Source organism: Ovis canadensis, chromosome 22, assembly GCF_042477335.2.
Source record: "Ovis canadensis isolate MfBH-ARS-UI-01 breed Bighorn chromosome 22, ARS-UI_OviCan_v2, whole genome shotgun sequence".
NCBI lineage: Eukaryota > Metazoa > Chordata > Mammalia > Artiodactyla > Bovidae > Ovis > Ovis canadensis.
The window spans coordinates 28289012-28313932 of record NC_091266.1 but is presented as its reverse complement, the minus strand read 5'-3'; the positions used below and the strand labels follow the sequence as shown (position 1 = coordinate 28313932).

Genomic DNA, 24921 nt, shown 5'->3' with positions numbered 1-24921 from the left:
GTGGGAGCCCTGCTTAAAGGTTTTCAGGATACTTTCTCCCATCCAAACATCCCCTCCCTGCTCCTGCTCTCCTCCTGTTTTCATTTTGGGTTTTCTAAGGTAGTGCTGGGAGTTTAGGTGTGGCTGCTCCTCATAGTTTTGTCTTCCCACCCTCTTGGTCTGAGTTCCCCAGCCCCATCTAGAAGTTCACCCATCCTAAAAACTTAGGTTTTGTTAAAGGTAGTCTCACTGTAGCTGGGGTTGGGGTGATGTATGCGAAGAAACCCACTTCTCTCCATCTTGAGGCCTGGCTCCTTGGTCTGGGACCCTGCTGCCTTTTTCACCTGGGCTACTGTGCTAGGATTTTAGCCTGTTCCCTTGTCTATTCTAGCCCCTACCTCTTTACCAGCTATTCTCCACAGAGCTTCCACGGTGGTCATTTAAACGTGTAAACAAGATGATGTCAAGCAATTGTGTAAAACCCTCCCATCATGCTCAGAATTAAAACAGAAGCTTTTAGATAAGACTTGAAAGGATATATGTGACCCTATCCCTTACTGCTTTCTCCAGAATTCTCTCCTGCCGCTTGCCACCTTGTCAGGGGGCCGCAGGGGGCCGGGCAGCACGGGCTCTCCCTTTTTAGTGCTCTCAGGAATACTCTTTCCTTGCCACCCCAGCTCCTCTCTCATCTCCACTTAATGCCATTTTCTTAGAAAGGTCTGGACCTTCCATGCTCTGTCACAGAAGTTATTTTCTTCAGCCCACTTACAGCTTTTATTATCATGTATCTCTCGTCTTTGTTTAATGTGAGTCTCTTTCCCATACTGGCGGCTCAGTTAGCTGTTTGGCTCACCACTTGGATCCCCAGAGGCTCGGGCAGTGCCTGGTATACAGTGGGTCCAGATTTGTCTCATGTTACTAGATTCCACATACAAGATGGCTGTCATTTTGATTTACATTTTGCAAATAATTAGCAATGTTGAGCATCTTTCAGTTCAGTCGCTCAGTCATGTCTGACTCTTTGCAACCACATGAATCACAGCATGCAAGGCTCCCTGTACATCACCAACTCCTGGAGTTCATTCAAACTCATGCCCATCGAGTCAGTGATGCCATCCAGCCATCTCACCCTCTGTCATCCCCTTCTCCTCCTGCCCCCAATCCCTCCCAGCATCAGGGTCTTTTCCAATGAGTCAACTCTTGCATGAGGTGGCCAAAGATTTGGAGTTTCAGCTTCAGCATCAGTCCTTCCAATGAACACACAGGACTGGTCTCCTTTAGGATGGGACTGGTTGGATCTCCTTGCTGTCCAAGGGACTCTCAAGAGTCTTATCCAGCACCATAGTTCAAAAGCGTCAATTTTTCGGTGCTCAGCTTTCTTCACAGTCCAACTCTCACATCCATACATGACCACAGGAAAAACCATAGCCTTGACTAGATGGACGTTTGTTGCCAAAGTAATATCTCCGCTTTTCAATATACTGTTTAGGTTGGTCATAACTTTCCTTCCAAAGAGTAAGCGTCTTTTAATTACATGGCTGCAGTCACCATCTGCAGTCATTTTGGAGCCCCCAAAAGTAAAATCTGACACTGTTTTGACTATTTCCCCATCCATTTCCCATGAAGTGATGGGACCAGATGCCATGATTTTCGTTTTCTGAATGTTGAGCTTTAAGCCAACTTTTTCACTCTTCTCTTTCACTTTCATCAAGAGGCTTTTTAGCTCCTCTTCACTTTCTGCCATAAGGGTGGTGTCATCTGCAAATCTGAGGTTATTGAGATTTCTCCTGGCAATCTTGATTCCAGTTTGTGCTTCTTCCAGCCCAGTGTTTCTCATGATGTACTCTGCATAGAAGTTAAATAAGCAGGGTGACAATATACAGCCTTGATGTACTCCTTTTCCTATTTGGAACCAGTCTGTTGTTCCATGTCCAGTTCCATCTGTTGCTTCCTGACCTGCATACAGATTTCTCAAGAGGCAGGTTAGGTGGTCTGGTATTCCCATCTCTTTCAGAATTTTCCACAGTTTATTGTGATCCACACAGTCAAAGGCTTTGGCATAGTCAATAAAGCAGAAATAGATGTTTTTCTGGAACTCTCTTGCTTTTTCGATGATCCAGCGGATGTTGGCAATTTGATCTCTGGTTCCTCTGCCTTTTCTAAAACCAGCTTGAATATCTGGAAGTTCATGGTTCACATATTGCTGAAGCCTAGCTTGGAGAATTTTGAGCATTACTTTACTGGTGTGTGAGATGAGTGCAATTGTGCAGTAGTTTGAGCATTCTTTGGCATTGCCTTTCTTTGGGATTGGAATGAAAACTGACCTTTTCCAGTCCTGTGACCACTGCTGAGTTTTCCAAATTTGCTGGCATATTGAGTGCAGCACTTTCACAGCATCATCTTTCAGGATTTGAAATAGCTCAACTGGAATTCCATCACCTCCACTAGCTTTGTTCGTAGTGATGCTTTCTAAGGCCCACTTGACTTCACATTCCAGGATGTCTGGCTCTAGACATTCTGTGAGTGATCACACCATCGTGATTATCTTGGTCATGAAGATCTATTTTGTACAGTTCTTCTGTGTATTCTTGCCACCGCTTCTTAATATCTTCTGCTCTGTTAGGTCCATACCATTTCTGTCCTTTATTGAGCCCATCTTTGCATGAAATGTTCCCTTGGTATCTCTAATTTTCTTGAAGAGATCTCTAGTCTTTCCCATTCTGTTGTTTTCCTCTATTTCTTTGCATTGATCACTGAGGAAGGCTTTCTTATCTCTGCTTGCTATTCTTTGGAACTCTGCATTCAGATGCTTATATCTTTCCTTTTCTCCTTTGCTTTTCACAGCTATTTGTAAGGCCTCCCCTGACAGCCATTTTGGTTTTTTGCATTTCTTTTCCATGGGGATGGTCTTGATCCCTGTCTCCTGTACTGTGTCATGAACCTCAGTCCATAGTTCATCAGGCACTCTATCTATCAGATCTAGGCCCTTAAATCTATTTCTGACTTCTACTGTATAATCATAAGGGATTTGATTTAGGTCATACCTGAATGGTCTAGTGGTTTTCTCCACTTTCTTTAATTTAAGTCTGAATTTGGCAATAAGGAGTTCATGATCTGAGCTACAATCAGCTCCTGGTCTTGTTCTTGCTGAGTGTATAGAGCTTCTCCATCTTTGGCTGTAAAGAATATAATCAATCTGATTTCGGTGTTGACCATCTGGTGATGTCCATGTGTAGAGTCTTCTCTTGTGTTGTTGGAAGAGGGTGTTTGCTATGACCAGTGCATTTTCTTGGCAAAACTCTATTAGCATTTGCCCTGCTTCATTCCGCATCCAAGGCCAAATTTGCCTGTTACCCCAGGTGTTTCTTGACTTCGTACTTTTGCATTCCAGTCCCCTATAATGAAAAGGACATCTTTTTGGGTATTAGTTCTAAAAGGTCTTGTAGGTCTTCATAGAACCGTTCAACTTCAGCTTCTTCAGCGTTACTGGTTGGGGCATAGGCTTGGATTACCATAATACTGAATGGTTTGCCTTGGAAACGAACAGAGATCATTCTGTCGTTTTTGAGATTGCATCCAAGTACTGCATTTCGGACTCTTTTGTTGACCACGATGGCTACTCCATTTCTTCTGAGGGATTCCTGCCTGCAGTAGTAGATGTAATGGTCATCTGAGTTAAATTCACCCTTTCCAGTCCATTTTAGTTCTCTGATTCCTAGAATGTTGACGTTCACTCTTGCCATCTCCTGTTTGACCACTTCCAATTTGCCTTGATTCATGGACCTGACATTCCAGGTTCCTATGCAATATTGCTCTTTACAGCATCAGACCTTGCTTCTATCACTAGTCACATTCACAACTGGGTATTGTTTTTGCTTTGGCTCCATCCCTTCATTCTTTCTGGAGTTATTTCTCCATTGATCTCTAGTAGCATATTGGGCACCTACCTACTCGGGGAGTTCCCTTTTCAGTATCCTGTCATTTTGCCTTTTCATACTGTTCATGGGGTTCTCAAGGCAAGAATACTGAAGTGGTTTGCCATTCCCTTCTCCAGAGGACCACATTCTGTCAGACCTCTCCACCATGACCCTCCCCTCTTGGGTGGCCCCACATGGCACGGCTTAGTTTCATTGAGTTAGGTTGAGCATCTTTGCATGTGCCTAAGTGAGCGCCAAAGAATTGATGCTTTTGAACTGTGGTGTTGGAGAACACTCTTGTGAGTCCCTTGGACTGCAAGGAGATCCAACCAGTCCATCGTAAAGAAGATCAGTCCTGGATGCTCATTGGAAGGACTGATGCTGAAGCCGAAACTCCAATACTTTGGCCACCTCATGCAAAGAGTTGACTCATTGGAAAAGACCCTGATGCTGGGAGGGACTGGGGGCAGGAGAAGAAGGGGATGACAGAGGATGAGATGGCTGGATGGCATCACCAACTCGATGGACATGAGTTTGAGTGAACTCCGGGAGTTGGTGATGGACAGGGAGGCCTGGTGTGCTGCGATTCATGGGGTCGCAAAGAGTCGGACACAACTGAGTGAGAGAACTGAACTGAATGGCCATCTATGTATCTTCTTTGGAGAAATGTCTGTTTAGGTCTTCTGCCCACTTTTCCACTGGGTTGGTATTTTTTTGTTGTTATTTTATGAGCTGTTTGCATATTTTGAAAATTAAGACCTCATCCGTGGCATCATTTGCAACTATTTTCTCCCCACCTGTAGGTTGTCTTTTCATTTTGTTTTTGGTTTCCTTTGCGGTGAAAAAGCTTGTAAGTTTGACCAGGTCCCATGTGTTTGATTGTTCTGATGGTTAAATGGGTGAGAGTCAGAGAAGGGAGATCTTTGTAAAGTACCTGCCACGTGGCAGACCCTCTGCTGCATGGTTTACGTATTAGTACATTCGGTGGGAGTAAGTTTTATGAGTGACCACGTGATTGGACTGGCTCTAGCCAAGCCAGATTTGAGTTACTTGTTGGCATTTTAGCTCCCAGCAAGTCAGGGAGAACACTGGGTAACCTGGGCTGCGATCCGCGGATGATCAGAGGGAGACGGCAGGTGGCTACGCTTTGTTCTTTGTTGCTTCCATTGGCATTGCGGTGACACTTCCTGTGGCCTCTTGTTCCTCCACAAATCTGTGGGGTAGGGACCTTAGAACGCAGTGCCTTCAAAGAGGTGATTAAAGTTGATGAGGTCATAAGAGTGGGGTCCTAACCCAATATGACTGTTCTCTTTATAAGAAGAGAAATGATACCAGGAGACCTTTGGGGAGTGGCTGGAGACTTATCAGCTTTGCTTCTGCCTTCTGAAACCCAAACTGTTTCACTTCATTGGTTTTATGGGTGGGAGTTACTATGCAAATGTGTTGTGAGGGTTAGGATATACCACAATGACTGTCAACATCCTTCTTGACACTCGTAACGTAATGGGAGGACAATAAAACATAATTTTTGTGGCTACAATGAAAGTGCTAAGTGGTACAGAAGTAGGAGAAAGTTCAGCTCAGCCTGCTGGAATTGAGATCTGAGTTGGGTTTGGTAAGAGCAGGGCTTTGGTGGTGGAAGGTGTGGGGTGATCATTCACTGTTTCTTCTTTTGGGGCATGCTTCTCCATTTGATGGTAATCCTGGCACCCAAGTTGCACAGCAGGGGCTTCAGTGTCAAGCAGAATTATTCATGGCTTCCAGCAAAATATTGTCTGCAAATTCCTCAGTTTCCAGACAGACAGGTCTGGCTCCCTACCTTCTGAGGCCCAGCGAGGGTGCAGACTCCTCCATACCTTTTTAAACTGGTGAAAAGATCAGAGCTAAGCCTGTGTTGACAAAGCACTAAAAATGGGGTAAAGTGACCCTTTTCCCAAGTGGAGGCGTGGCAGACTGGTTAGCAGGTCACAGCATGGTTTCCTCTTTCCTTCGGACACGTCTTTTGGCCTTCCCTTCCCTGAGACCTTCCCCTGTTCTGGCCCCTGACCTGGGATAAAAGTGCTAGGGGCTACACTTTGAGCACTTCCTACGCACAGTCCTCACAAATGCTTTCCTATTCTGCACCAGCTCCGAGGAGGGTGACGCTGAACGTAGCGGAAGGAGCTGTGCTCAGAAGCTGCTGCTCTCCTACCCCACTGAATGCCTGGGGCCTCCTGACACCGCCGTGGCATCACCAACCTAAGACAAAGCTTCAGGCACTTTTGTCTTAGGGCAGACATATGGGGCAGAGATATGAATCATTGCAACCTTCTAACTAATGTCTTACTTTGGCCCATCTAGAATTCCCCAGGCAAGGTATTTTAATAATAAAACAAGGCTTTATCTAATGAGCCGAAGAGAGCAGTCTGTTGTTCAAATCACTTGGACTTTTCTTTGGTACTCAATTACTTCTTATCTGGAATTTTTTGAAAAATATGAACTCCCAGGTACTGTTTTTTCTTCCAAAGCTCCAGATGTGTCTGGTGAGCAGCTTTGTTTAAAGACAACTGGACTATGTGATGATCTTTTATCCGGTTTGTTTCACTATTTTTCTATTTCATATTTAGAGCTCTCATTTATTTGTTTTCCAATTTCTTCATCTCTTTTTTGTTGTTCCTTCTCAGGCCTTTATCAAGTATAGTAGAAAAGCTTTTGTTTACATAAATAATAATAGGTGGCTCAGATGGTTAAGAATCTGCCTGCAGTGAGGGAGACCGGGTTTGATCCCTGGGTCGGGAAATCCCCTGGAGAAGGAAATGGCTACCCACTCCAGGTTTCTTGTTTGGATAATTCCTTGGACAGCGCGGAGCATGGTGGGCTACGAAGACTGGGACACGACTGAGTGACTAACATTTTTAAATATAAATAGTATGTACATTACATGTTTTAGAAAATTTATGAATTTTTTGCCTAACTAAAAAACTTAGACATTTTGATTACACTTGACTATGCAGAGAATGCTAGATTTCTAATTTATACTCACTCAAAACTTTAATATAGTTCCATTTATTTTAGTATTATTGCTAAACAGTAGTAATCTAACCTAGTATTACTGCTAAAGTCTAGAAAACTTACCTTTGTGATTAAAAAAATATTGAATGAGGTTTGAAACTTCTAATCCAATTCTGAGTATATAAAGAAACATGTTGTTAAAAAAAAAGACAAGAAATTAACATGTGATAACTGCAAATTTTGTTCAAAGTTCACAAAACTTTATGCTAGCGTCCATTATTTGTTTTCATACCTTATTCAAGCTTCCACATTGTATTCAGTTGCATTGAGCAGCTTTAACTGCAACAAATTCTGATGAATTCTCTTTTCATTTTTATTGTTTACAAATATTTTCTAATATACCTCGTATGGCCCCTATAGTGGACACTTAATTTCCAAATACACGGGGTTTTTTAAGTATCTTTGATATTAACTTCTCATTTAAATGTTTTCTTCTCTGTAGTGACCCTGTTTTTTTTTTTTTCAGTCTTTTAACTTTACTAAGGCTTTCAATGGCTAAGTCAAAGACCTCTTGGTAAATGTCACACTGCACTTGAAAATATGTGGGTTGTTTTCAAATATCTTTTGGTATTGATTTCTAACATAATTCCACAGTGATGAGAACAGACTCTGTATGATTTCAATACCTTTAGACCATGAAAGTTCTGCACCTTATTTTATGTCCTTGGATATGTTCCAGTGTCTCCTGGTCTGTAGTTTATGGGAACTTGAATAGAATTTGCATACTACTGTTGTGTGAAAATTGTAGTATTATTCGAGGGCCAGTTTGCCATCTCTAAAGTAAACAAACATTTCCCAAAGATTTTTTATCTCAAATATTCAACAAATGTTCATAAAATTTGCTACAGTAATACTTGCTGCTGCTACTGCTGCTAAGTCGCTTCAGTCGTGGCCGACTCTATGTGACCCCATAGACGGCAGCCCACCAGGCTCCCCATTCCCTGGGATTCTCCAGGCAAGAACACTGGAGTGGGTTGCCCTTTCCTTCTCCAATGCCTGAAAGTGAAAAGTGAAAGTGAAGTCGCTCAGTCGTGTCCGACTCTTAGCGACTCCATGGACTGCAGCCCACCAGGCTCCTCTGTCCATGGGATTTTCCAGGCAAGAGTACTGGAGTCGGGTGCCATTGCCTTCTCCGACAATAATACTTCATGGAAACTTTTACATGAAGGTTACGATCTGCAACTACTGATATCAAGGATGACAGACAACAAATTATGCAATCAAGTTTTTAATAACAAAGATACTATTTTTAACATGGTCAAATATACTTGGCTAAGTCCAGATTTTAAAAAACAAAAGTATCTAGCCCAACAGTACAACCATACAGCTTTGTACAGAACATTCCATAGATCAACAGAAAATACATTTGAGCACAAAAATAAAAAATATTTAAAGAGAATCTCTAAGCAGCATTTTATTTCTGCAAAACAGACATATAGTACTGATTAAATATCTACAAGTGCTTTCCCTTTACAAAAATACATATATTCTTAATAGACTAAGTCATTAACAATGACCTGGTAATCTTTCACTTCAATTTGAATGATTCATAAGCTAAATCTTACAACCACAAAAAGGTTTTTATTTGTATTAAGATGTTACCACTTTTGACAAAAAGAAAGCTTAAAATATCTCATATTTCAAAGGAAAATTAGCAACAGAACTGTACAATATAGTCTATGATGGTTTAATTTAATGTGAGGGCTACTCTGTTAAGAACTGGTGCTTGCTGCTGTGCTGCCAGAAGCAGGAAGTGCAGAACACTGGTGCTCCCCCCACAAGCTCTTGTCGCCGACCACAGCTTCATAAGGACACTTGGGCCCCTATCCCCATTCAAAAAAATACAGCAAAAGAAAACTGCCCCCGAACGTTAGGCTGACCCCATTCCATTTCTAATGTGCAGAACACCTGCTGTGCTGGACTGATGTGGAGCCCACATACACATCATCTATCCACCATCTCTGCACTGCCCAGAAACACTTAATCTTCAGTTTACACTAGATTCGTTTCTTATTCCATGAAGCTCTGAAAAATGGAAGAAGACTGGACCCAGTATTTAATGTTTCACTTGATTCTAAAGACAATTAAAATTAAAACACATTTCTGAATAATGTCTCAAGTTCTGAATCCTAGAAAAAGGGGCATAGCAAGTATACAGACACATTTTAAATTATTTTTGTTTACTTTCATAACTTTCTAAAAAGGAAGTGCTCAAGCATTTTAATTGTATTTGAAAACAGAGTCAGGATAGCAAATAAACACACTACTTGTGAAAACTATAGTACAGTAGGAAGAGAATCACTTTTAAGTTATTGGGAAAATGCTACTGCTTTAAGAAAAAACTATGAAAACCCTGTGATGTATAAGTATTTTTAAAGAACTTTCAATCTGAACTTTTTTCAACAAAATACTACTGAACTAAGTGTATCAAGTAAATCCAGAATTAGTTGGTTATTTTGTGCTTTCAGAGGGTTTGAGTTTTAGCATGTTTTTCAATTTTTATAAACCAGATCTGTCAGACAGGTTATATTCCTTATTGTAGGGACAGGGGTGTATCTTAAAATGACAGCATTTCATATTTTTATGTTTCCAACCCATAAAATTAAAGCTATGGCAAACTCTTTTTTTGTAATGCCCACAACAGTATCTACATCTCACTGGTATAAAGTAGAGGCTGCTGGAAAAGTCCTATGGTACACCAGAGTATGTAATGAGTACATCCATCTTTACCCTGGCCCAGGAGGTTTACCTAGTGGCCTGTCAGGAAGACATCATTAGTGTGGGCCCACAGCACGGGCTCCCCAGAACATCGGCGTGAGGTCAGGGCTTAGCCTGATGTACATGCTCTTCATCTGGGGCCCGAATTTGGCTGTATGGTTAAATTCTAAAAACAAAATAACTGCTGAGAAACAAGACAAAGAGTTACTAAAAAAAAAAAAAAGAAAACACCCCACAGGCCTTTGGGAAACTTTTTGTTTTTGGATACAGAAAAAGAGAATGTAATGTTTTCTACACAAGTAAGCATGCCAGCACTTTTAGCAAAGTCTGTCTTTAATAAAATTTCTCATACTACTAAGAACCCAGGAACTAAATAAGCATAATTTTAGTCCATATCGCCTCCATGGGATAAAAATCTTCTCAAATTAGAATTTAAAATCTCAATTTCAATTTTCTCTCCAAACTATGTATTTCTCCCATTTTTCATCCAGAGGGAGGCTACTGGTTGTGTTAATCTAATTTTCACCTTTGAGAATTTCCTCAGATCTGTCAGATGGTGCTAGAAAAACAAGAAACATGGCTGAAAGGAAGTATGTTCTGATTATTGCAAGAAAAACCTGCATTTGATTGATCTTACCATGAAAATTAAGTTTAAAGTCTTTCTTTGGTGATATTTTAGCAACTACTCAAGGTTATTGCCTAATTATATAAAAGTAAATTGCAGTCTAAAAATTTCCAACCTCCAAACAGTTAAAACTGTCTCTCTAACATGGTTATTAACACTAAAATGTCTTTGGTGATATCTATTTTCTTATGAAAATCTTTCAAAAAGAGATTACTCTAACTTACAAGAGCCTATTTAGATATAAAACCATTGATAAGAGACAGGGACAGAAAACTCAAAACTTAAGCAGTAACTCTAAAACAGAAATGCACTTTAGCAATGAGGCACTTTCTCTTAAATAGTTCAATAAAGCTAAACAGTTCACAATATTATATAACATACTTTTTTCCCCCTTAAAGAATCATTTTAATTTAGGTTACATATAGTCGAGCAAACTCATTACATTTATAAAATGTAGCATATTAATATGGGACAGACTTTTAATGAATAGAGAAATAATATATTTTTCTAAAAGCATCACCCAAGGTACCTGGACCCCAGACTGAATGACCTAATATCACCTCATCAGTGAACCTTTTTTTTTTTTTTAGAAATACTTATAAGCATTTTGTTAACCTGGAGTAAGGGCCATATTTGGATTTTTCTATTAACTAATGTGATTACTTCAGTTAAACTGATGTCTTGTAACGCACAGGACTTCTTTAGATCCAAGGTCCCTTGACCCTTGGACATCTATGATATCTAAAGCAGAGATAACCGATTACAAAATCTTTTGTGGAAATAAAGTTCTTTCAGTTTGCTGCTTAAGAAATAAGAGACTAAAGAAAAACTTAGTTTTATTCTCCAATTTTGAAGATTCAGATGATTATTCATATAGGCTATTTGTATAAAGAATAAATTTTATTAGCACCCCAAGTTTGTAAAACTGACCACCTATGTATTTTTGCCTGTGTATTTTTTCTATATCTGGTTTCTTACAAATTTCACAACCTGACTCGGGATAATTAACTAGGGATTAGTGTATTACTAGACATGAAAGTAGTCCCATACTTAAAAACCATAGTTGAATATATGAAGAAGTCTGTGGCTCAAACAGTAACACCACATTATTCAGGACCATCATAAAGTGTGTACCTTTCCCCATATAACAGATGCGCTTCTTTATGCAAGGGTTTTCACATGTTTTGGCACATATTCCACTGCATTTCAATAAAAACGTTAATACAGTAACATTAAATAAAGGAATTCTATATAAAACTATTCTCAATTCCATAATTACTTCCTATATATTTCCTTGGAAAATAGAGACATTACATAAGATGAGGCAACAGGCCAAATTGAAAGAGATCATGTATATAAAACTCATTTAAGGCTGTAAGTTTTGGCTGGGGACCCAAAAACATCCAGGTCTCATTTGTGGTTTTTAAAATGCACTCTCAATTCATTTTGAGTTAATTAAAAATTAACTTCCATAAGTCATCACTGACCTAGATGTGACTAATTTATAAGAAATCTACAAATGCCTTAGAGATGTCAGGGAACTGGATTTCACAGCACAGCAAAATAATTTCTGTAGCTGGAGAGTAAATTCAGTTTTTGGTTTAGTGTAATGGTCTGTTCCAACCATTTTTTAAGAGTTAACAAAAATCTGCCTTTTAAATTCTGTTTGTGAGCCCTTCCAAGCACAAACACAATTTAACAAAATGAAATTTTAAAAAATATTGCCATGACCTTTTCCACACAAGTCAGGCCAAAAACAACAGAAAACTTTAGACTTTTTGACTTGAAACAAAGATATACGGAAAAGATAATTATGATGTTTCAGCCTTTTATATTGTCAAATGCATGAAGATTTAGCTGTATTTTGTGTTTCTTAGAGTCATACACTTTTATTTCTAAGAAGCATTCTGAGATTTAGAAGGCATTAGCTTCTGACACATTTTACTGGAAAATGCAGTATAAAAGCTATGTGTGTAACACACAGATTGTGCTCATGTCGGATTTCTAAAACCAGTATTTTTCCTAACTGTTAAGATTATTTCCTAAGTTTCAGAGGTTAACCTTGTTTCAAAGCAATTAGTCAAACTTAATTTCCAAAGTTTATGAGAAACAGTGTAGATTTTAAGAGGTTTAAAATGAAGTTCTTCATATAATTTAAGGTAACAAGACTTTTGTTGACTTGCAGACTCATCTCAAAAGGAATGGAAGACGTAACAAAACTGCAAAACCAAGGACATTATATAGCTCTGACCTTAAAGAACTTATTTATAAAACAATAATCCCAGTCCCCCCTAATTACTACAGGATCTAAAGTGAAATATCGTCAAACCATTAATTCTGGTTAGCATATTTATCTATGACACAGTATTTGTTCTAGTTTATGCATATGGTTTGGAAATGTGACAGGTTATTAACAGTTTTAACCTACAATTGCTTTGAGATTTTTGAAATCCATAAAATAGCTAATGTTATCTGCTCTAAAAACCCTAGTATTTAAAATCATCATAACTTTCTGCATGCCACACTGACACACACCTAAGGCCAACTGAAAAAGGGAAACGATGTACTTGTTAGATTAAGAACCACAATATCATGATGCACGCAGTAACGTGGGCTACACAGCGGCAATGACGTCTCATGAAGCAGCACCCACTCATCATAAGGCATTATGAAAGAGTAACCTCACTGAAACATGGGTTTTGTTAGAAGTGAATGTGATCAGCTGCCAACATTTCAAATGGTTATGAATCTCACTTCACTCTCCAAGGAGTCACGTACATTTTCTGGAAGGCGAACAGGTCCTCCTTGTGCGACTGGTAGGCTACACAGACAGATGACCCCAAATGCCTACAGTCATAATGTGCTCTAATGTACAGAACAATTGGAATTCTTCCCAAAAGGACTTGCACACTCAAGAGTGAACTATTTTGCACACAAAAAGCTTACCGCAAACAGGACAGTGGGTCAAGGCCATTTCTCTAAATATATTTCCCCATACAAAATAATTTCAAGAGATAATAATTATTAGTTCCTTGTACAGTACTCTAAACAAGAATGAATCAAATAGTAAGTATGTGAAAACTGCAACACCACAAAGATTGAGCCATATTACTAGTGTAATCAAACATTAGAACAATCTTGGAACAGGCAAGCAAAATATTCAGAAGGCTAGGTCACGGCCGCACACCTACTGATTCCAACCATGACTTGTATTGTACACTGGGAGACGGCACAGATACCTTATGCAGATGGTTCAGTAGCAGAATGGCACTTGGTTTGCTCTTAATAGAAACAACATAAATGCAACTGACAATTTAGAGACAGACAGTGGCCTTATTCGCATGCTGACAATCTGGCTGTGTCCCTCTAGTCCACACACCTTTCACTGTGCAGTCTGTCGATGAGTAACACATAGTGCGGGGTTCATCAGTGGGGTCTGGGCCCCTTGGTCTAACCGAAATCAATTCTTGGTCGATACTGCAACACCATGGGGTATGACTATAAAATAAAAACAGATGATGAATAAGACTGTGTTGATACAAAAACAATACAGATTATACATAAAAGACTAAAAAATGTGCAGTTATAGTTTACAACAGTTCTTGGGAATAGTGATTATGACAGTTAAGACTAATTATCATTATATTTTTAAACTATTATGTTCTACAGACAGTCAACTTTTCCATAATTTGCAACAAAGGTCAAGTTCGAAAGATTGTGGATGTCATAGTGGTTGTATATGTGAAGAGTACTACTGTTAGTACTTAGGGCAAGCCAGGGTTAGTGAGGACAGAACGCTCTCGCTGCTGGGGGGCATTCACTCATTTTCCTGTGGCGCTGTACAAGACCAGCCTGCAGGCTGGACTCCATCAGAGCTGTTCTCTGTGTGAGTCCACTGAATCACAAATTAACAGACCTTCTGCTGTGACGGTAAAGAATATGCCAGCAATGCGGGAGACCTGGGTTTGATCCCTGGGTTGGGAAGATCCTCTGGAGAAGAGAATGGCTACCCACTCCAGTATCCTTGCCTGGAGAATCCCTTGGACAGAGGAGCCTGGTGGGCTGTAGTCCACGGGGTCACGAAGAGTTGGACACGACTGAGCGACTGACACACACACACGCTATGAATCTAGGAAGCTGGGTACTGCTTACAAATCACACATTTTAAGTAAGTTGGACACTTAGCATTTAAAATTTAATGGTCCTTTAAAAAATGCTGAAAAACAAGTCACTAACTGTTAGAGGAAACATTTAGGTTACTGCCTCCTTTCAACAATCGATCCTACTAAGTATTTGGACTTGACTATCATGAAACTGAGTGGCTCAGACTATCCTTCAGCTTGCTCCACACAGGGAAGGTATCAACATGTGCCCCAGAGAGGAGACAGCTTTCTGTGGGAAAAGCCACAACACCACTTTTGTGTCTTTTTTGCCCTCTGTTTTGCAAAATGTAGAATTCAAACATCACAAAGTCAGAAAGGGTCTGAAGAACCGATGGTTTTTCCTTTTCTGAAAGCTGCGGACTCCCCTTTTTAAAATGAAATTTCCAGGAGCTACCTTTATGGAACCAAGAAAGGCTGAGATGGACACTGGCTTTTCTCCCCCTTGTCTCCTTGTAGGTGAATGCAAACATCCTGTGAGAAAACAGTTTCCTTTCCTATAGATGAAAGGGGTGGACTGAGATTCTATGGTCTAAATCTATTTTGGTTAAATTCTGCTTACTTGCTTTTATGTTACACTTTATTCTGTCCCCTCTGAATCGGAATATCTGTGAGTGGACACTGAAATCTATTTTAGAAAACTCCCTGGGTTTTCTGAAATTCAGCCAGATGTAGAGACTGCTACCTAGAATCTTACTACCCTAACCTGACTTCTTCCCATTCTACCCAATTCTTCCCACAGCTTGTCTCTCACTACAATAACCTTTCTAGCTTTGCTTTCCATTCCTGACTGTTAAACCTGTACACTTTCTGCAAATAAGTCACTCATTCAAAAATCCATTATTATGTGTAAAAGAATTCATTACCAATTCTACTAGGATGAAGGAAAAGAGGGAAGTAAAATGGCTTGGTCATCAGTGGTTGGAATTTTTTTGGTTTTTGTTTGTATTTATGCAAATATTCCTTATTTATGGTATTTTTACATGTACTTTTTAAAATGTGTGTGACATCTGCCATGTATTTTTCAGCATTAGCAGTCAACTTGATTTGTCTTTTTTTTTTTCCTTTTACATGTAAACACATTGACAAAGTTCATCTTTACTCTGAGACTGGTTATTTAGCTACGTTTTCTTCTTGATCTTTGATGGTCTCATTTTTAGTGTGCACCATTTTAACCATGAGAAACACGTATAATGTGAGGTATGGGCTGAACTCCCCACCATCCCCCCACCATTAACAGTCTCAGAACAGTTATCTGACAACAAACCCTACAAGATCACATCCCTCCCCAACATCCACGCTCCAGGTTTCCCAATTCCCCGGCCAACTGCTGTCTCTGCTCCACGCCCCTTGGCCACCTTGCAGCCCTTAAACCACCAGACACGACCTTGCCTCTAGATCTCTGTCCATCCTCAGCCTGAAAGGCTCTACCCCAGAGAGACACACAGCTATTACTCCCACTTCTTTTTGGTCAAAAATCACCACCTCAAAGTGGTCTTCTCTTAGCTATCTCATCTAAAATATTCTATTTATCTACTTCAATTTTTCTTCTAACACAATGCATTTTACTCACTTGTCTTTCCATCTGTTACCATCATTAGAGTATAGGCTCCATGAAGGAAACATTTTTTTCACTTTTACTTCTGTGTTCCCAGGGCCTACAAGATTACCCAATGCATAACTAAGTGCTCAGTAAACATTTGCTAATGACACTTGGTACCTGCCATTAATCTGAAATACTCTTTATAGATTCGTACACACTAGAGCGAGTTCCTGAGCTCTGCTTTTTATCCATGTGTCTATGTTTAAGTCAGTACCTGATTTTAATTATTTCAGCTTTAAAATACATTTCAGTGTGTGGCCATGCATACGCCCTGTGATTACTCACTTAAAAATGTGACTGACCAGAAGTGCCAAATTATATTTCCTGATGAACTAGAGAATGACTGACTTTGTCAAGTTAAACAAGAATCTGGTAAAAAAAAAAATGTTTGAAATTATATTAAACTTCATAATTATAGGAAGAATTGACCACTATATTCAAATTTGTTGTGTATGATGTACTGTGACTATATATGAGAACGTCTTTAATCTTCGGGAACATATATGCTCAAGTACTTTGTGGTCAGTTGTCATGATATGGGCAAGTTAATTTCAAATGGCTCCATAAAGAAACAAGAGATATATTTATAAGAAGATTAATAAGATAAGGAGAGGAAAAGAGGAAGAAAGGGAAAGAAGGGGCAAAAAACGTAGCAAAACGTTAACTGATAAATGTAGAAGTTAAGGATATTTCTTTGTGTTATGTCAACTTCTTTGTCTTGAAAAATTTTCAAAATAAGTTTGTAGGAAAAATGTGAATCTTACCCAATGCCCTTTTAGTATCTACTGACATTTATTTTACTTAATATATATAATTCCTCCCCCCAGCATTAAGCTATTCTTTGATTTCTGATAAAAATACTATCTGGTCTTGGTTTATTCTTCTTCTAGCATATTATTTGAGTACATTTATATATTATTTATCATCTTTGTTATGTTCAAAATGAGACTTGATATTGTGTTCTAATTGGAGGTTCTCTATCAGTTTTTGCCTTCATGATTATGTTACATCTGAAAAATGAATTTGGTAAAATTCCATCTTTTTCAATTACTTAAAATTAACAACTTAGGATGGGAAGGATCTATTTCCTGAAAATTTGAGAGAATGTGTCCATTCAAAGTAGTTTTATATTTAGGTAGCCTTTGAAGAAGTAACTCTTTAATACTGTTCTATGTCTCTCATTACTTGTGATTTACATTTTCTTGGGTGAATGTTGGTTCACTAGAATTTTTCCTACAGGACGATTCCACCAAATTTTCACAAAATTAAAGATTTAATCATATAAAGCTACACATATAATATTTTCTTATAATAAAACAGTGATAATTTTTTCCTTGAAATTTTCTAGTTGATTTTTGGCTAAAGATGCTTCCTATTAATTACAAGTTCAACTTGCAGACCAGACTATACTCCATAACAAAGTGCTGCAGAAAAAAAGGTAAATGTGTGTGGATTTTTGAAAACTTGGTCTTACTCTAGTTTCCTAAAACATTAGATCAGAGTTTAATAATATCTTTATTTCTCAGGAAACAAACGGACATCAGTGCCGAGAATAAAAGCAAAAAGCCATATATGTACGAGTTATAACTGAAGGCCAGGAACACCACAATTCATCCCCAAATCAGCTGTGAAGTTAAAATCAGCTACAGCATCTACACACATTTCAAGAGTTCAGTTAAATTATTCATTCACCCCTCACCCTCAGTTACATAAGGATAAGGATGATTGCTTTTTTTTCTCTAAATGATTTTCTCTTGGCCTTTATAATTGCTAAATTTGCTTACTCCATTACTAAACACACATACACCCAGGACTTAACCAGTGTGTATTAAGAAACACACATTTTAATGAGTATGGGGATTTGCACTATCACAGAACTGACAACGAGACTGAGGGAAATTCTAGATAAATTGCTAATTTAACACTTTTGATTTGAAATGGTTCTTTCAATAGTTAACATATATTTATCTGTCCTAACCCTAAAATAGCAGCATCAGAGGTGAATTTGCTAGTTAGGGTTGTATATAATTATAATTCTCCCTTCTTGGCGCCAAGAAAATAATGAAGACTAATTAAAAATCTATATTTTTAAATAAATACTATGACTAAAACATGGATTAAGGCTGAGCCTAGCTCATCTCTGTACTCAACAGTAATCCTTACTATATCACACACTTTGTCTCTTCTGTTTTCCAAATTTTTAAGATGCAGTTTTATTAGATAAACTTTCCTCAGAGGCATGTTCACTTTCTCAGTGCATTATTATATCCGCTCAGTATCATTCTGTGCTAAGAGGTAGCTCACTACAGTCCTTAGGGCAGGTTCAGTAAGCAAGCTCACATCTGCGTTTAGCTATTGCTGTTATTTAGCCTTACCTAATCTGGCATTTTTTTCTTTCACTTGTGGGGGAATAAACAATGAAATTAAAAAAAAACCCACACACAAATAAGTGCTAAGTACAGAGCAGAGATTCAATATGGAGCAGAGATTTCTTGCAGGCTGAAGCTGGTAGTTATTAAAACTGACAGATGCATAAATAATGGCTTTAACATTTATAACTTAATTTTTAGTTTGATAAAATTAAATAGATAATTCAAGAGAACTAAAATAAGTGGAAACTTTGGGGACATAAGTTGAAAAGATGAAGTTTTGTAGCTCAAATAGGGCTGAGTTTCGCCAAGTGACGTGTCTGGGACCTTGCGTCTGGGGTGAAAGCAGTCACCTCTGTGGTGGGCAGGCATCGTTAGGGTCATATGTACAGTCGTGAGTGCCTCTTACCTGATACAAAGGGCCATCCTGAGGGCAGACTTGCGAAGCTGAGCAGTTCAGACACCGAAACTGCGGAGGAGATGAACTCATCAGATAAGAGGCATCCACAACTGGATACATATTTAAAATATTCTAATGTCAAACATGAGGCAACATGATTAATTTTAAGTAAACACTTTCCAAAAGATGGCAGTTGTTTTTGGAAAAAGACTTTAATAACTTAAGTGACTGGTAAATTTTAACATGAAATAATTTTAGTCTCTAAATATGAATTTTGTTAACATTCTGTAAATATTTACCAAAATGGTGACCTATCTTATCCATCTCTTCTTCAAATACTAAATTCATGAGAAAACCCTTGCCTTCTCAATCCAGGAGAGGCGCCTTCTTTCTTCCATCTTTGCCTGTGATTAATGTCTCTTAGATCTCTTCTTCAACCACTGCTTAAGAGCCTCAGAGCTCTGCAAGGGGGCAGGGAATTTGCCTCAGCCTGTAGGGGATCCATTTTCTGCTTAAAATTAGGTTCTTTATGTTCCTCACATTAGACTCTTGGTCTCCATAACTATTTTAATAGCATTTGACTGTGAGCTCCCTGAGTCTGATCTCATTCATAGCTGCAATCTTAACAGCTAAGGGGCAGAACTGGCACACAGCAGCCACTCAATAAAAGGTTTATGAGTAAACCAAAGAATGAATATGTTTTTAAACTAGTGAATAGATTCAATTCTAAATCCACTGTCTTTTAACAGTTTGCGTGTGTGTTAGTCGGTCAGTTGTGTCTGACTCTTTGCGACCCCGTGGACTGTAGCCCATCAGGCTCCTCTGTCCATGGGATTTTCCAGGCAAGGATACTGGAATGCGGGTTGCCCTTTCCTCCTCCAGGGGATCTTTCCCACCCAGGGATTGAACCTGGGTCTCCTGCAATGCAGGCAGATGCTTTAACCATCTGAGCAACTAGCCATTCATATTTTAAAAGTCATTGCCAAATCTTGATTTTTCAATATTATGTTGAATACTTAATAAGCATAAATATTTGAACTATAATGGAATTATGAAATATAAAACATACACTTTAAAATTTTACATATATGAATTCAACATTGCAGACTCTTCAAAATGAAAATATAGATAACAATATTTCCTCTAGAAGTTAGTGTCTGAATTTCTGGACAGGGCTCATCCACACTGTTAAGACACGCCCTGCACTGCTCTCCTTGACAACCTTCCTCCCCTCTGGCCCGTCAGGCTTTGCCTAACTATGCAAACAAGTCCCAGACAGGATTTAACAAGGAAGGAGTTGGGTGGAAAGAGGTAAGATTCACTAAGTGGTGTTTTTTTCTCATTAATCTATTTGGTATCAGTTGTGGTGTTGGAGAAGACTCTTGAGAGTCCCTTGGACTGCAGGGAGGTCCAACCAGTCCATTCTGAAGGAGATCAGTCCTGGGATTTCTTTGGAAGGAATGATGCTGAACTGAAGCTCCAGTACTTTGGCCACCTCATGCAAAGAGTTGACTCATTGGAAAAGACTCTGATGCTGGGAGGGACTGGGGGCAGGAGGAGAAGGGGACGACAGAGGATGAGGTGGCTGGATGGCATCACTGACTCGATGGACCTGAGTATGAGTGAACTCCGGGAGTTGGTGATGGACAGGGAGGCCTGGCGTGCTGCGATCCATGGGGTCGCAAAGAGTCGGACACGACTAAGCGACTGAACTGAACTGAACTGAACTGAATGCAAAGAAAGCACAGCAAGACAAACATGGTGGAATAACTTTAGGCAGGGACTGGCAGCGGCTGCTCGAAGCCATAAACGCAACCAGGGTTATCTGGGAAAGGGGGAGTCCTGAGAGTAGGTACTCAACCTACCCAAGGACAGGGAGGCAGGAAGAACGTGAGTTCACGGGGAAAGCTGAGGCTGAAGAGACAGATATGGAGAGTAAGCTTGCAGGCATGAGATCAACGTAGGAGTATAGAATTATAATAATAATGAAAGCAAACATACGTGAGTTAATAATACAGCATTTATTATGTCAGGCACCCCTGCTAAGTACCTTATTAAATAATATTTCATCAGTTCTTACTAAAACTTTGTTAAGATCGGTATTATTACTCCAAGTTTAAGGATCAAAAGACCGAGGCAAACTATGCAGCACGATGCAACTGGGAGGAAACAGCTGCAACAAACATGACGAAGAGGAATATCCGATACGAAGGAACTCCTAGAGGTCAGCAAGAAACACACAAACCTCATGGCGGAAAAAGAGGGGGCAGTGGATTTGGAAAGAAACTTCACACCAGAAACACGAAAGTGAAAATATGCAGTGCTCGCGAGGGTGTCAGAAAATGGGCACTCACACGTTATTGGTGTTATTATAAACTGCGAAAACCTTTTTAGAGAACAACTTATCAGTATCTATCAAAATTTAAAACATGCACATTCTGCTGTAAATCCACACCTGGAATTTAGCCAACGAATATGCTTCCACATGTGCAAAAAGATGTAGGTACTGGAATACAGCATGTCTGTAATGGCAATCTGAAAAATGTCTACCAAATGAGTACTAATCAAATTATGCTATAGCTGCACAAATGGAATACCAAAAATTTGTTACAAAGAATTACTTTGAAATTTACTGATTCTCCACAAGGCGTATCAGCACATGAGAAAAAGAAGCTGCAAAACAATACACATGATCCCATTTGTTTTAAAAAATGTGATGAAAACACTGCATGGACATGTTAAGCAGAATACATGTATTAGTACAGACGTGGAAACCACAGAGGAAACCAACGGTCATCCATCACGTCTCCTAAAATCTTATTACTCAAGTGTTAGTCGCTCTCAGTTGTGTCTGACTCTGTATGACCCTATGGACTGTAGCCCACCAGGCTCCTCCGTCCATGGAATTTTCCAGGCAAGAATACTGGAGTGGGTAGCCAGTCCCTTCTCCAGGGGAATCTTCCCAACCCAGGGATCGAACCCGGATCTCCCACATCGCAGGTAGATTCTTTACTGTCTGAGCCACCAGGGAAGCCTGAAAGATGTGTCAGAAGTGGGACATACTTCCGAAAGGACGGTCCAAAGATGAGATGCACAGGCATCCCCTGGGAGCTTTTAGAAATGCAGAAGTTTTGTCTTCACTCGAACTACTGAATCAGAATCTGTATTTTACCAAGATCCCCAGGTGTTTTGTGATTTGCATCCAAGTTTGAGAAGCAACAGTTTTAAAAAAGTCCATGTTCTCCCACTAATAAGCAAAAGAGGAACACTGATCTTGAGGCACAAATATTGTTATGAACTGAAAAATTTCTAGGACTTAGCTAAGTCTGACCAGATATGCAATTCCTAAAGATAAAAGTCTTTCAAAAACGCAACATGATGAAGACAAGGATCCAGAAAGAGCAGAGAAGACAGCAAACAGGCTGAGCCTGAAGTGGACTGGCCCCAGGACAAAGGTGGTGAGTGGCCCAGACGCCGTGTGGCACAGGCAGAAATGCCCTGCTCTTGAGGAGTGGAGGCAAACTGGCTGCCAGAGATTCCGCCAGGAGTCTAGCAAGAGGACATGGGGAAGAGGTGATGTGAATATGGGGTCACCTTGCCAAAGGTCCAGAAGGTCAGAGGTGGTGTCCAACATGCAAAGGGAAGAAACTACAGGCTTTACTCAGACAGAAGAGGACTACAGAACTTTAGAGAGCACCCCACAGCACCAAACTGAATAAAGGACCGCAAGTGCCAGCCCAGTCAGCCTAGTTTAATCCACTGCCAGTCACAATCCCATTCGCAAGCTCGCCCAAATAAATGGGGAAAACTAGCCAATACAATTAATAAGAATAAAGAGCTTGACCTAACAAATACTGATAGACATCATAAAGTAACATACAAGGCCCAACTAGTTTCCTTAATTTGAACTTTATTTAAATATATCCCAAAGAAAATGGACAACTGAAGAGTTTTAGGTAGAGATGTCATGTGATCAGATTTTTATAAATAAAGCTATAATGTGAAATGCTAGGGTAGAAGGACAAAACAATGTCCAGAAACATAAATGGATATCACATCTGCATGTGTACACGTGTGTCTAGACACATATGCAGAGACAATGGTGAGATCTCAAAACAATGAGGCGCAAATTGTGAATCATTCAATAAATCGTATTTCTGTCAAAAAATTTCTTAGAATAAATCTAGAGTCTTAGCCTCACTGTAGATGTGTGTGTAAATGAACAAATCCTGGGTAGATTAAATGTTTAATAGAAAAAAGTACAAGAAGTGAAAGAACCATAAATTGGTCAATAGTTTAGGAAATAACACCAATCCCAGCCCAAGACAGAGCCAGTTAGCAATGCCAGTAGGTAATGCGAGCTTTTCAGACAATCTGGTGTCTTGCTGGCAGTGAAGGGCAGAGATGGGAAGCGATAAATATGCTGGAAGGGGCTTAATCAAGCAAAAAATTGTTTTATTGCTAATTTGTACATTTACCCCAACTGCCAGAATTTATCAATAATTAACTGGAACATGAGCAAAATTTAAAAATTAACAGAAAACGAATGGGGAACAGAACAAAATGACCTTTAAGCTGTATCTGCATAACTATTGCCTTATAAAAGGCACAACTTTCATTCAATTTACTCTTTAAGCAAATACTGAGTATCTATACGAGGCACTGCTTTAGGTGCTGGAGACTCAGAGTGAACAAATCATCACCCTGCCCTCAGATTACAGCTGCCTTGGGAACAAACAATAAACATACCAAGAGGCATACTATGGAAAACAGTGAGGCAAGGAAGGGGATTAAGAGTGTCAGACTGGGCCCACTGAAAAGGTGACGCAGAGGCACAGTTCTCTGAAGGGGTAAAGGGAACAAAGTAGGCAGATACATGGGGAAGCACGGGCAAGCCTGGCACATTAGAGGAAACGAAACACAGAGGCCGCTGAAGCCAGAGGGTAGGAGCAAAGGGAGAAGTGGAAGACGGAGGAAAACCTGGGTGGGGCCCGCCCTGGTACAGGTCCTCAGAAGGGCTGCAACTGGCACCCAAATGCCATTAGATGCTACTGGAGAATTTCGAGCATGGAAACATGTTGTTCTTTGCTGCTGTGCTAGGTGAAGATGGAAGGAGGCCTGGGTGGAGGCCAGAGGAGAAGCCTGGAGCCCGGCAAGAGACTTGTACAGAAATTCCGGAGGAGAGTGGTGGTGGCTCGGACCAGAATGAGGACCTGCTAAGATGCAACTGGATTTGTATTTTGATGGCAGAGTTCAAAGAGTTTGCTAAGGATGGAGAAACTAATCAGGACAGACTTCAGGAATTTTGGTCTGAAACCAGAAAAATGAACTACTAATCTTAGAGCTGCTGAGACTGAAGCTGAGGGAGAAACAGGTTTAGAGGAGAGCAAACAAAAACCAGAGTTGTCATGCTAAAACAAATGAAACGGGCTACTTACTGCTGTACCAAATATCAAGTGTGGTATTTTTTTTCCTATTTGTTGATTTAGTTTTTACCTGAAAAAAAATCTTAGGATACTAAAAACATTTTTTGGAACCAATTTTTAATAAAATATGCCTTACACAATCAGGGGATTTAAACTAGTCAGAAATGTGTAATCAGATGCATACTTGTAGTGAAGACTGAATAGACTTTATTGATGACAATTTCTATGAATTAGCTCTTTCGGGCTCTGCCATCTGAATAACTGGCAGTGTGGGTGACCTTTGGGAAGGGACCTCGAGAAGGACGAGTGAGTGCCAGGAGAGGTCCTGCCATGGATGACTAGTTACATCTCTCTAACCTGAAGGCAAACCTATTCATAACGATGACTTCAAGCACTGACACACACTGAAGTGTCCCATGATCAAAGAGAGCTAAAATTACACCAATATGGTACTGCTGTTGTGTGTAATATCACAATATACAGGCCCCAGGAGGGCTGGGCAGGAGAGGACCGACTACTCTTGCAATCTGCACTGGGTCCCTGGAACATTTCGGTTAGAAAGAATTAATGAGGGTGATGTATGCACAACCATTTGAAAATATATAAAATGTCATAGAAAGGCAAGCATTAATTTACCAAATGCAAAGACAATTAGGAAAAAAATAAAAAGGAG

At 39.7% G+C, this 24921-nt stretch overlaps 1 protein-coding gene across 16 annotated transcripts in view; it reads right to left on the bottom strand.

Moving 5' to 3' along the window:
* Nucleotides 1-8159: 8159 nt before the first annotated feature.
* Nucleotides 8160-24921, bottom strand: part of PCGF5 (polycomb group ring finger 5) — a 115405-nt gene continuing 98643 nt past the window's right edge. For 5 of the 16 annotated variants that reach the window (XM_069567496.1, XM_069567497.1, XM_069567499.1 and 2 more), the window contains exons 9-10: nt 18832-18891; nt 10896-13788 (exon numbers count right to left, since the gene is read on the bottom strand). In XM_069567496.1, the coding sequence (XP_069423597.1) occupies nt 13741-13788; nt 18832-18891 (108 nt within the window). In that variant the 3' untranslated portion in view covers nt 10896-13740. Of the gene's footprint in view, nt 10225-10895; nt 13789-18831; nt 18892-24921 lie in introns of those variants that run through there. The other 11 variants (XM_069567501.1, XM_069567504.1, XM_069567505.1 and 8 more) reach the window with 3 other exon arrangements.